Below are 13,242 nucleotides of genomic sequence, written 5' to 3'. Positions count from 1 at the left end.
CTATAATTAGCAATCAGCCTCTCCTTCTCATGTACAGGAGTCGATCCCATTGGTGTCTAGACCATGTCTCGGGCCTCACAAAAGACAGCAGGAACTTTAAAAAAATATTTTAACCACCATCACAGTAGTTAGGGCATTCAGGGATGCCTCAGATATGAGACCCTTCAGTTACAAGGAGTCATATACAGAAAGTATCTTCCAATGTAAAAAGCTGAAGGAGCTCGCCCTGGAAAGCCGTTTGCTCGTGCTTATGCTTTCAACACATGTTTTCAAGTCAGCGTTTCAAATTACACTGCGAAAACAGCCCTCAACTTTCTAGTAGAGTGCTCTAAGCAGCCGGCTCGTGGCCCAAGCAGAACATGCAACATCGGAGACAACATAGGGACACGTATGTTATCTCTGTAACATCTCCACTGGAAAGGCTCGTGGCTTGGTAAAACTCCCGAGGAATATTCACAGCTGACAGCTCTTGACAAAGAAAGTCCTCTCCTCGGCGGTCAGCATTAGGTTCAGGCGAGTGCCTCCTCCGCTGGCTTGCCGGGATGTTTCCTGCCCAGCTGCCATAAGCAGCGCATTTCCTCGCGGCCGGCGGCGCGGGGGCGCGGTTGCCGGCCATTGGCGGCGCGGGAGGTGTATCCCGCGGGAGGTGTATCCCGCGCCCGCCTCGCGGTTGGCTGCGGCGCGGGGCGGCGGCGCCGCCGGACGTCGGCCGGAGGAGGGACGGGGGCCGCAGGCCGTGCCCGCCGCTGCCCCTGCCCGAGGTAGGTTCGGCGCTGCCCGGCGCTCCGGGCGTCAGCGAGCGCTGCCCGCCGCCCTCCGCCCTGCCGCCCGCCCTCACCGCTTCTGCCCCTGCCCGCCGCCGCCCCTCTGCCTTTCCCCGCCGCTCTCCAGGGATTTTCTCCCCTCCGCCCGTCGCCCCTGCCGGCGGGAGGCCCCTCGCTGTGCTGCTGGGCACTGTCCCAGCCCCAGGGATGCTCGCGGGGGTGTGAGCCGCTCCCAGCACGGGCCGCAGGGAGCGGCGCGGCTCGGCCCCGCGGTCACTCGGCGTGCTGGGGCCGGGGAGGGCTCCGCAGGCTTGGAATGCTGAGGTTAGTTTCACTTTTACAACGGGATGTGGATACCGCTGTGGCTGAGCCTGAGCACACACAGGGAGGTATGCAGACGAACTTCTGGCCTGCCAGAGGTCACCCGACTGTTTGCTCCCTAGCCGGACACCCACGATCCCAGTGCACTCCCTCTGGAAGGCGTCGCTTCTCTCCTTGTGCAAGTCCTCTGTGTGAGGGAAATTTGCTTCACTGCAGGCTTGGGTATGAGGTGCAGTGTTTTAGTACAAAGTGCTCTCATTGTTGTGTTTTAGTGTGCATAGATAGTGTTAGAGATAGTGACTTGGTGTGACAAGGCTTCCTGTTTTTTGAGAGGGATCATTATGTGCCTTGAGAACCCTTCTAGCATGCCGAGGATAAGTGCCCAAATACCTCCAACTTCAGTACAATCTTTGCTGGTGGACAAATGTAGCCATGGTAGGAAGACCACACTTGGAGCTGTTGTAGATGACTGTGTGCTTCCCTTCATGCCATCCTTCGTGTGCTAGTCCCTCTGGAGTTAAACAGCACCTCTGAAGTCTTTAGTATATAGAGATTTTACAAGTTTAAGGCATGAGGACAAACAGGATTTTCCAAATTATTCAGATACAGAGATTCATGTATTATCTGTTAAAATTGTGTTGGAAACAAAGTTCACATTTTTGAAGCCTGTCTCTGAGATTCACATGTTTTAATCACGTAAGTATCTGAAGACCTTAGGCTCCTGGATACTTGATGCTGGACCTGGCAGTGTCCCTGCAGAAATAAGCAGTGGCATGTAGGCTTCACTGGGAGTAAAGAGGAAGAGACAGAAGATAAAGGGGTTTTCCTCTGCAGTGGGAATCTATTCTAGTGAAGCTTTTCCATTTTGCAGAAAATTCATATTAGGACAAAAACCTATTGTTCCTGGTCAGACATGTGCTCACTGCTACTCAGTAGTTAAGGTCTTGACCTTATCTTCCATTTTTGGCCTGTGAAGCATTAGTTATATACTTAGTGGTGGGCTTTCTCTTTTAATCAACTGCCTGCCATACAGCCTGTGTTCTGCTTTCTTTCTGTGTGTTTGTGAGTTCTGACTGTTCTTGATGCAAGTTTCCAGAATTCTTTTTAAGCCCTGTAGTTAAACACTAGCTGCATAGAACACATTAAAAGCCTTCCTTTACAATAATCAAAACAATTACTAAAATTGAAAATTTGTCTCTAAGGAGAAAAATCACAGGAGACAAACTGTCACCTCATCAGACCAAGATGTAACAAAATTCAATGAAATTGAATTCATGTCTCACAGCAGTCGGGTGTAACTTGAGTATGAAGTGTTTGGTTTATGTTTTACAGCAGATGCTAAAGGAGACCCGAACTTTTGCACAAACAGTGTCTGAATTGTGTATGTACCTGTATTGTTTTATTACTTTGTCTTTGCTGCCATCAGGCTTTACCATGCTCCGAGCCTTTAGTCACACGAACGGTAGGTGCGTGTTCCACCACGCTAAGTGCTGGCATCATCGTAAGTCTGTGCTGGCCATCAGGAGGGAAGATGTCAATGCGTGGGAAAGAAGAGCACCTCTAGCACCAAAGCATGTTAAGGAGTTGACAAAGATGGGATACAAGGTCTTGGTGCAGCCGTCAAACCGGAGAGCCATCCATGAAAAGGTAAGGTCCCATTTGAGAGACACAGGCAAAATCATCGTGCAGTTGTTAACCATAGTACAGGAAAAAGAATATTCAAAGGCCATTCATGGGGAAACATATAAAACCCCCAGAAATGTGTAAATTTTGTGCTAAATGAGGAGTCGTGATAGTGGAAAGGAAAAGGAGTTGTTTGTTTAGCCTTTTAATGTAATATTGGCACCATGGTGGGTTTTTGGAGTTGTTCTTATTAATTTCATGTCCTGTCATCACTCTCCCTAGAAATTCTAGGTTCTCTTGAAGTAGAAGCTTGGGAATTTCTTTAACATTGGTTTTTTTGTCTTCTGTTTGTGAGAAGGCAAGGGCTCTAAAAAACCCTGTATTTTTTAAAAGAACAGGAAAGATGAATCTGGCAAATTCCACTCTTGCTTCAATCCCATTCCTCATGTGAAATGAGGAGAGAGTTTTTTTTTAATGCTGTGAGCTTCAAGACAGAGAACTTTTACAGTTTTTGTAGCAGCATTAATATTCTGCTGTAAGAACTGAGAAAACAGATGAAAACTGAAACAAAAGTAGGGAATTAGTCATTACTTGCACATACCACCTTTTAATTAAAACACAGTGCTTTTTTCATCAAAGTGCAGATCATGCTATCACATTTCCTTAGAAATCACTCTTCAGCTTGGACTTGAGCTTATACAATTTTATAAAATCTCATGTCATCAGTTTTCATATTTTTGAATTTTTCATATTTCTCTAAATTTATTTCCAAGTATTTGAATATCTTACAAAGTGTTCATTATTGCAATACTGCAGGATACTTCAAATTTAGTAAAATATCCTTTTTGTAGTCTGTAAATGTAAGATGAAGCACTTTACTAGCACATAATTATAACTTGGCCTCATATAATAGGACAATAGCATGGTAATTCAATTTGTTACTTGATACCTCTTTATCAAAGAATTTTGTGAATGTATCACATGCAGTAACTTGTTTCTGCTTGGTAGAATTATATATTTTCCCTCTGTTCTAGCTGCTAATATGCTGAGATCTGAATAAGAAAAAGCACAGAAAAATTTTCTTTGATTTTTCTCTTTCATAGGAGTACGTCAAAGCAGGTGCCATTATTCAAGAAGATATTTCTGAGGCTTCACTGATAATAGGTGTGAAGAGACCTCCAGAGGACAAATTAATCCCTAAAAAGAACTATGCCTTCTTTTCTCACACTATTAAAGCCCAAGAGGCAAACATGCCCCTTTTGGATGAGATTTTAAGACAGGTAAATGATGTCATATTGAAGATCATTGTCAGTTAGCATGGGATGGAAACTGAACTTAAGTGTGATCAAGAGCTTGCTGCCTAGTATGGTTACTTCCAGCACACGTACTTGTAAATGGCTGACGAGGGTAGTTTTCAGTATCCTTTCCTGAAACTGAGTATTCCTTGCTCAGAGGATCTTGTGTTTGCAGTGTTACTGTCATCATGTGCATGAGGCAGATAAGTTCTGAGCATGGTGTGCTCAAGGGAGGCTCTTTCTCTCTGAGCACAAAGAGTTGGAAAGGTCCTAAGCTGGAGTGCATATTGGCCATTTCAGAGGAAGGCAGCCAGCTGACCCTGAAATGAGCTGCCTCTTGGCAGAGGATGTGAATGGGCCTGCAGCAGCTGGACTGGAACATTGGGGAGCTCTGTGCAAAGAGGGCATGGCCAGTGCAGACATTCTTTCAAGCAAGAATTCAGTGCAACTGTTATGTTTTTATTTTTATACTTTAATCTTGTTATGATATATAAACCCATCAGGCTCTATCAATGAAGAATGACAAAGGCATGTGAAAAGGTAGTTCCTGGGAGAGCAATGTGCCACAGACTGCATTCACTGAAAATTTTAATACTCAGTTTGCTGTGTATTTTCAGGAAATTCGACTGTTTGACTATGAAAAAATGGTTGATCATAAAGGAATGCGAGTTGTGGCCTTTGGAAAGTGGGCTGGTGTAGCAGGTATAGTGTATAAAGTAAAGGCAGGCTTGCAACGAGTGACTTCCTGTAATACTTCTGGTTGTCTGTCCTTCCTGAAAGTTGAGGCTTGCGATGTGTTTTTAACTGCATTTTGAATTCTTGCTTTTAACAGCCTTTTTCCATTCTGGTTTGTGCCTCCCACTTTCATGAGACGACATGTCAAATAGATTCCTGTGGGTTCCTGACAAATCTAATATTTTATGCTCTTGTCTTGAAGTCCTGTTTGTCCATTGAACTATCTGGAGCAGACTAAAAATCAAGAGATCAACTGATTAGGCTTTTGATAAAAAAAAGGCTGCTGTCAGTCTCGAGAGCTTGAACACCATCTGTTTGTCACTGTTATGCATTTAATCTGATTCTTGTGTGGCATGGTTCTCATTTCTTTCTACTGAACCTTAACACTGTTTCTTCAGGAGACTCTTTTATTTCCTTCTTTGGAATCCGGTGCTGTGGATACACCTCATAAAAGGATATCTGAATATTAAATGGTGCCTAAATGCATAATGTGCCAAGAGCAAGTTTAAGGCCACGGATTGCTATTAAATTTTTCCTTTTCTGGTTTTATGTAGACTTTCTTTAGCAGTAAAGTATTAATGTAAAAACATAGGGAAAATATCTGGGATGATTGGAGTCTTCAGTCAGTCTCTGCAGTTTCTAACTGTGCATATTTGTAATTAAGACTGATGGTCGAATTTTCTATTTTTTTTTTTTTAATAACAGGAATGATCAACATTCTGCATGGATTGGGTTTGAGATTTTTAGCTCTGGGTCATCACACTCCCTTTATGGTAAGAGTATGTGTGTATGTATTTTTCTTTAGCTAAATAACATTTTGGTATCTGCATATGAAGAATATCTTGATTGGTCTGTGCCTTTGATTTCAGCACATTGGGATGGCACATAACTACAGGAATAGCAGTCAGGCTGTGCAGGCAGTACGGGATGCCGGGTATGAAATTTCACTGGGACTGATGCCAAAGTCAGTGGGGCCCTTAACATTTGTGTTTACGGGCACTGGTAATGTTTCGAAGGTAAGAATTGTCTTCAAGATGAAATGCTGTATAATTGTTAATAGAAATTCTTGGCATTTGATCTGTATCAGCTGAAATGGGTTGATGGGTTCATTTTGTTTGCTTGGACTTCACATTTTCCTTTGCCAGTTACAATTTTTAACTAACGCAAACTAAAATGTTTAATATGAGGTCATGCCTAACCAGGCTGACATGCTAACTTCTTATCAACGAACATGGATTAAATCTTACTGCTTCTCTCTCCTTTCCAAACTGCATGTTTTCTTTCTCCCTCTCTCCCCACTGTTGACTCTGTGCTCACAAGGTAAATTAATCACTCCATTAAACTATGGGGAAAAGAATTATTTTTTCCAACACCTGCCGAGTTTTTATGTCTGGATATCATTGACTTGGCTTATAAGTGCTTGACTTCAGGGCTATTTTCTGTGACATAGGGAAGAGACATACCCCTGGTTTTGGCCACAAAGATTTGTTAACAAGGCTCCAGCTATAAGGTGAAGTCACTGCCTGCATAAATGTGTTCTTTCTAGCCAAAAGGATGGTGTGTCTGAAAGTCTTCTGGTTGTGATCACAGCTCATTGGGGAAGTCATTTTGTAGTTCCTGGCCTTTAGAACAGCCTGCTTGATGAGGAGTGGCTTCAGGGATCTTTCCTAAAGAGAAACTGCTCAGAGTGGCAGCAAAACCCTCTTGTGGCTGAGCTGAGGCCTCCCAGCTCAGCCATTAGAACTGTGAACCAGGCATTGGGTTGTGGTTTAGGCATTCTGCAGTAGTGGGGAATGATGTAAATTCCTTGCACATAACGCCCAAGCTGCTTAGTTTTGCATAAGCAGGAGTATGTGTGAAACAATGTGTGCATCTCTGGAGCTGTTCTCTGGCAGGGCTGTCAAATTGTATGTGGCATTTCATATTTGTTTTCAAACACCAAGTTTGCAGTGTTACGTTACATTTATGGTCTACTTATTCTAAATCCTACTTCATGATTTCAGGGTGCTCAAGAAATGTTCAGTGCTCTCCCATGTGAGTTTGTGGAGCCACATGAGTTAAAGGAAGTTTCCAGATCTGGAGGTATGCCGTGACAATAGGGATAAAAAACACTGAAACCCTTATTGTCCAAGCATAAGAGCTAATTTTTTTTTTGTGTATTTTTTTTTGTTTGTTTTTGTTTTTGTTTTTGAACTTCAGACCTCAGGAAAGTCTATGGAACAGTGTTGAGTCGTCACCATCATCTCGTGAGGAAACATGATGGACTATATGATCCAGTAGACTATGATAAACATCCAGAAAATTACATTTCTCGCTTTCACGTTGATGTGAGAATCTCTTCTGTTCTTTTATGAAAGGTTTTCCACAGAGTGTTTGTACTTACTATGCTTTTGCATATTCGTCATTTGAGAGAGCATTAAAATACTAGACCAGGTGCTTTCAGCTTCTTGAAGTATAGGTGAAAAAATCAGGCATCTATAACTTTCTTTGCAGGTTGCACCCTACACAACTTGTTTAATTAATGGCATATACTGGGAACAAAACAGTCCTCGCTTGCTCAGTCGGCAGGACACTCAGAAGCTGCTTGTGCCAGTTAAATCTACTACTGGTGCAATGGATGGCTGTCCTGAATTACCACACAGGTAAGACACTCATTTCACTTGTAACAATTTTGCAGCACAATGATTAACTTGTAATGTTAGGCAGTTTCACCATAGTGCATAGTAAATTATTCTGTTTATTTTACATTGTTCCTGTAGCATGTTTTAAAGTGCCTCATTGATTTTGCTCTCGTTCTTTTGTGCTTTGCAATCTTATTTTCACAGTTTGGAGTTTTTGAAAACATCACAGTAAAAATGATTAACAGGTATCATGTGTCTTTCTGCAGAGGTAGTTCTGCCACTGATTTTCATACAGAATCCAATACAAACAAAAGTGAGATACGGGGAGCAGGGAATGTACCTGCTGCACCAAGTATTGGTAGGAGTTTCTATGTCTGAGCAGAGTTTTAGGGAAAGTTCTGCCTATCCTGTCATTTGGCATGTACAAGTTCAATAACCCTTCCTTAGCACCTCTTATTTCTGCAGCAGGTAGTGGAAATACTTCACAGCCCTGAACAGTATTAAGGATAGAATGTGGGGTGCAAATCGAGGGTTAGTCTCCTTTCAGTGGGGATGGGAGCTACCCTTTCTCTAATAGCCCTGTCATTGATTGGGGAGGACACGAAAATACATCCTAGTGAGGAGTCGGGTCTTTGTCTCTTCTCTGCCAGTTCTTGACACCTTTCTTTCTCACACGACAAATAAAAGAGTTGAAGAGCTAACCTTCAGTGGAGCCAGAGGCTGTACATTAGGCTAATGAATGCTCCACCTGCACCTGCTGTCTGTGAGCTGGTAGGAGGCAGCTGCTTCTTTTGGCTTCCCTTTAGGATGGGAAGTTAGTTTAATGCAGGACTGCACAGGCACGACTTGAGGAAATTGTTAGATGGAAAATGAATGGGAGGTGTTGGCAGCACATGGCATAGAGAGAAGACATCATGGGTGAATGGATTCTGCCAGTCTTTCCATGAAATTGGATGTTGATAGGAATACAAACTTGATGACTACAATAGGGCCAAATATCCATTATATTTCTGGATACAATTTTTTGTGTTTTGTTGACTTCTAAACTGGTTGAGATGAAGAAGGCTACAAGTTGCATAGATCTTTTCACATTTCTTTTATTTTCTGTTCACTTGTTACCATTTATACCTGTATTTCTTAGTAATTTGTATAATGCTCTATTCCACTGTCTTTTTATTTTAATTGCTTTAGACTTCTGGCCATATGTGACATTTCAGCAGATACTGGAGGATCTATAGAATTTATGACTGAGTGTACAACAATTGACAACCCATTTTGTATGTATGATGCTGACCAGCATATTACTCACGACAGGTGGGAGAGCCCTTACTTTGTACTGTTTTCCATTGTAACTTGTAGAGAGAAACATTATATTGAAGGAAATCATGCATTTATAACACTTCTGAAAGGTGGTACCTTTCAGGTACTAAGAGGTAGTTTAGAAGAGCTGTTTTCTCTCTTTCAGTGTTGAAGGCTCGGGGATTCTGATGTGTTCCATTGACAATCTGCCAGCTCAGCTTCCTATAGAAGCAACAGAGTACTTTGGGGATATGCTTTTCCCTTATATTGAAGAGATGGTAAGAGTTTGTGTGTCTGACAAGAAGGTAAAAGGCTCAGAATTTGGTCTGCTTGTTTGTTGCTTTTCTGGTCTCCTGTATACATTCAAAAGGAATCTGCTGTAAAACATAACTGACTTTGTACTTCAAAAAAAAGAAAAAAACTTTTGAAGTCTTGAGGCAATCCTTTGAAAAGGAAACATGTGAATGAGACATGAGTGACCTGGATGTCTCAGGGATTTGTCAAGAACACTTTCTGTAGGCAGAGCACAGGCTCTGGCAGGTAGTTCATTGCTTCTGGACCCTACACCAGATGTAAACATCTGATTTCTCAGCAATCCCTTACAGTCAGACTGCTGTTTGAATTTCTGTATTTTCCTAAAAGTGATCAAGTGACGCTGATTGCAGCCAGAAGTATTTCAAATATACCAGATATTTGTATTGTTGCATGCATTTAAATGTTGCTCAAAATCTTAATGTTTTACTTTGAGAATATTTGGTAATAAAATGACCTGATTTGAAATAATTTATCTCCACAGCTGGTATCAGAAGGCTCAGAACCTCTTGAAAAACAGAATTATTCGCCTGTTGTTCGAGATGTAAGTTTTGCAATTTTGCACCCTTCTTGTCTTCCCTTACTTTGAAATATACAGACACATAAAGCCCTCAAAATCTTTCATATGTTTCCAGGCAGTGATTGCATCTAATGGCTCACTGACACCTAAGTATCAATATATCCAGAAACTGAGAGAGAGCAGGTAATGTATGCTCTTAAAGTTTATTTGATTCAGGATTTAAAAAGCCATCCTGGCTGCATTCTGTCTCCCCGTTTACATTCCTTTATTCTTGTGTCTTGGTGGAGTGCATCTATACTGCACTGTGTCTAAATGTCTTCTAGGTTGATGATCTCCTTATTTCTTCATGCACATTGCCTAAATCATTAACACGTGTTGTTAGTAACTTATATTGAAGTTGAGAAAGTGGTCATTTTTCTCTGTCTTGCATTATGAAAACTGTTTTACCAGAGGCAGAGAACAGCCACATGCTAGATTTTCTCTGTTACTCCTTGCCCTTTTCAAAAGGATGTAAAACACAGTCATTTGAAAGGAATGCCTGAAAGCAAAAGGCTCTTGAATATTCCTTGAATCTAGTTACTTCTTGTATGGCTCAAGTGCTGTGCTGTGTAGCATTGTTCTGTGACTGGATGTGTTGAGGAGACTCTGAGACTCTCAGACTTTTTGTTATATTCATGCACCTACAACTTCAGCTACCACTTCATCCCCACCCTGTCACAGCAGTTATGTGCCAGTGGTAGCCTAGAGTGAATTAAGCTAACAAAAGTATAAATAACCTGTACAACCCTTCCATTCCCCTTGCCCCCTTCCTATTAACAAGTATCTATAGTTTACATACGAAAAATGTTAATTTCACAGTAAGTGGGTTCATGTTCATGGTCAGTGACAGCTACACTGTACATCTTACAAAAATTTAAATTGTTCTGACCATAAGCACTACATGCACTATGCACTAAAAAGTGTGTTGACTTCTGCATCTCAAACCACTCCAATTTTCTTTGGGACTTCTGGTTATGAACTTGTGCATTATGAACTATAGGTGAATTTTTCACACTAAGTAACGTGCTATTTGCCTCTTAGAGGCTTCAGCTCATAGTGATTTTTGTTCTGTGCTCTTTGCTAGACCCCTTCAAGAGGCTGTCTCAATAATAATTTTTTTTATTCCTCACACAGTGAAAGGATCTGATATTTTTTTTAGCTTCCTCCATAATCACTTGCATGGTCTTTTGTGAGCTACCATGGAGACTTCATTTCCAAGGGTGGTTATTTTTGGGTAGATTTTTGATATTTCTGCAGATTTGTGTGCTGCATGTGATGTTCATTTGTTCAGTGGTGTTCATTTAGCTGTCAGAAAAGCGGGACCTGCTAAAAATACCCTCCTTTATTTTGCAAACTTCAGAGGTGATGCAAATGAAAGAAGGGTTTTACTGCTTAGGGTGTGATGGTTTAGAGATGTGCTCTTGTTCAGGCCCTATAGGAATTATGTGGCTTGTTTCCACTCTAGAAAAGCATTATGCTTTTTACTTACTACATCCAGTTTCTGAGGGTTCTATTTAGACTAATTGCTAATACTCCTTCAAGTCTGTGAACATTTCAGACATGGGACAGCCAGACTGTATGAGCTGAACTGTCTTGGGTACTACTAGATTTACCAAACAAAATCATCTACATCTTTGTCCCCTTACTTGCTTCTTAAGTCCTACTGGTTTCTCACCCACAGCTGTAAAGGTACATCACATTAAGAATGTAGATGTTATTTGTAACTGAATTATTAAAACTCATTTATAGAAAGTAGGCATAATCTGGAGCTGTGTAGATTCTGTTTTCATGCTTGATGGGCCATCTGGCAGCTCATGTTTTTGCCTGTCCTAGAGTAAACATGCTGTATTTGATTCGAGTGGGACTTCATCTACACACTGGAAAATTTTTACTAAATATGACAAGTTGTATTGCAAAATCCAGCTTGCTTTCATATAAGAATTTCTCCTTCATAAACAGTCCAAGCTACCTACCACTTCTGTTCCCTAAAGCATGGAGAGGAATTCTTCTCTTTCACTGCCCATAAGAGTACAGTTGTGGAAGATGTTCTGATAGGAGGAAGAGGAGGAAAATCCTTGGGTTTGCAATATAAAAGGATATCATGGGCTTAGGAGAATTTCTGTGAATGTATTAAATAATGTTTTAACATTTAAAAAAATCAAATCTGTAAAACTCTTATGAAGGTCAAAATTTACAGTAATCTATAGTAATAATTTAGCTTAGAGAGTTGATACATTGGTACATACCATTCAGATTTAATTATCTGAAAAGAATGACTTTTTAAAAAGGCAAAAAGGCTCTGAAATAGGAGGAAAGGAGGATGGAACATCTGAAATTTTGGAGAGTAATTCAAGCTTTACAGTACTGATACAGTAAGCTGGAATGTGCTTCAGACATATGGTATAGATGTATTTGGTATTGATTTAAATCTCTTCACTCACAACAGTTTTTCAATGGCATTATTTGAGGCCTAGTGCCCCTAAATGTAGTCAGATACTTCCTGCCATGCTTTAGGTTGGGCAATGGTGCTCTGGTTTGTCTTGCTTTTAGGTGTTGCTCTGGCAGACTTCTACATCATCTATCATTGTTATGGCCATTTTTGAAATGAAAAAAATGAAAAAACACAACCAAAATACTGACTTTTGGCTGCCATGAGAAGCCTCAAAGACATCTGAACCAAATATTATTTAGTAGACATATGGTTGGTCTTCTTCTAAAGTCAGCAGGTTTCAGCAGAGTGGACTTCAGCTAAAGGTCAGGATTCTTTCTGAGGCATAATCTGCAATGCTGGTATAAACTCTTAGTGGACAAAGGGGAAAACGGAGGCTCTTGCTTATATGCTTATGAAGATTCCCATGAGACTGTATATTTGAAAGTCCTACCTATTTATTTGTTGAAATTTATTTTCAGGGTGTGGGATAAGAAAAGCCAAACCTCAGTCTCCATTAATTAGATTAAACAGTAGGGCTGTGGACAGCTTTCTTCAAAAATAAGAAGTGCTTTAAGAATTTTTGCTTTTGCCAAATAATTTTTTATCTATGTAGTCATACATTAGTTTCACAATCCTGATTTTACAACTGAATGCAAATTTAAGCTAAAAGGAAAACTAATTATAAACAATCAAAATGTGTATTCCTGCTATGATTTATGGATTTCTGAGACCATATTTAAACAACTGCTGAGTGCATTATTCTGGTTGACAGAAAGAAATGCAAAATCTGATGTGAATACATCTTATATTGAAAGTCAACAGGAGATTTACTTAAATTTATCTACGAGAGTAGTAGTAGTTAGGTTGAAACACTGTGATGGTTTTCAAATCTGAGTCCTTGTCTGCAATGATGATTTCTTGGTTTGCCATTAACTTTTATTTGACTTTTATTGACTACCATGTTGCTGTGATGGACTAATATGAACCTAGTATGATTTACACAAAACACTCTTTCACCAGAATGATTTAGTGTCCTTTAACAGTTACTGTGATGTAAAGGGAGCAAGGCAGGGCCTGGAATCCCTTTCTGACAACCCAACATGACATTGGTGGCCCTTGAACTGTCAGGTTACAGTAATTTGGCCATTGGGAAAAATACAACTGAGGAAAGTTTTGATGAACAGCTAGAAGAAATTGAGAAGAAGTGGGAATTCTGAGGGATTTGATCATGTTTATGTTAGAGGAAAGGAACTAAAAGTTATGCAGCAGAAGAATGGAAGCA

At 40.7% G+C, this 13,242-nt stretch overlaps 1 protein-coding gene across 4 annotated transcripts in view; it reads left to right on the top strand.

Moving 5' to 3' along the window:
• The first annotated feature begins 511 nt into the window (after positions 1-511).
• Positions 512-13,242, top strand: part of AASS (aminoadipate-semialdehyde synthase) — a 28,021-nt gene continuing 15,290 nt past the window's right edge. Inside the window, exons 1-13 of one of the 4 annotated variants that reach the window (XM_041471494.1) lie at positions 512-761; positions 2,512-2,732; positions 3,812-3,988; positions 4,621-4,705; positions 5,444-5,511; positions 5,608-5,754; positions 6,742-6,820; positions 6,938-7,065; positions 7,232-7,380; positions 8,551-8,673; positions 8,825-8,936; positions 9,455-9,514; positions 9,606-9,673. In XM_041471494.1, coding sequence (XP_041327428.1) covers positions 2,520-2,732; positions 3,812-3,988; positions 4,621-4,705; positions 5,444-5,511; positions 5,608-5,754; positions 6,742-6,820; positions 6,938-7,065; positions 7,232-7,380; positions 8,551-8,673; positions 8,825-8,936; positions 9,455-9,514; positions 9,606-9,673 — 1,409 coding nt within the window. In that variant the 5' untranslated portion in view covers positions 512-761; positions 2,512-2,519. Of the gene's footprint in view, positions 762-822; positions 1,154-2,390; positions 2,733-3,811; positions 3,989-4,620; positions 4,706-5,443; positions 5,512-5,607; positions 5,755-6,741; positions 6,821-6,937; positions 7,066-7,231; positions 7,381-8,550; positions 8,674-8,824; positions 8,937-9,454; positions 9,515-9,605; positions 9,674-13,242 lie in introns of those variants that run through there. The other 3 variants (XM_041471493.1, XM_041471495.1, XM_041471492.1) reach the window with 3 other exon arrangements.

This window comes from Pyrgilauda ruficollis, unplaced genomic scaffold, assembly GCF_017590135.1.
Source record: "Pyrgilauda ruficollis isolate IOZ18807 unplaced genomic scaffold, ASM1759013v1 scaffold27, whole genome shotgun sequence".
Classification (NCBI taxonomy): Eukaryota; Metazoa; Chordata; class Aves; order Passeriformes; family Passeridae; genus Pyrgilauda; species Pyrgilauda ruficollis.
This window is presented reverse-complemented; position numbering and strand designations above follow the sequence as displayed.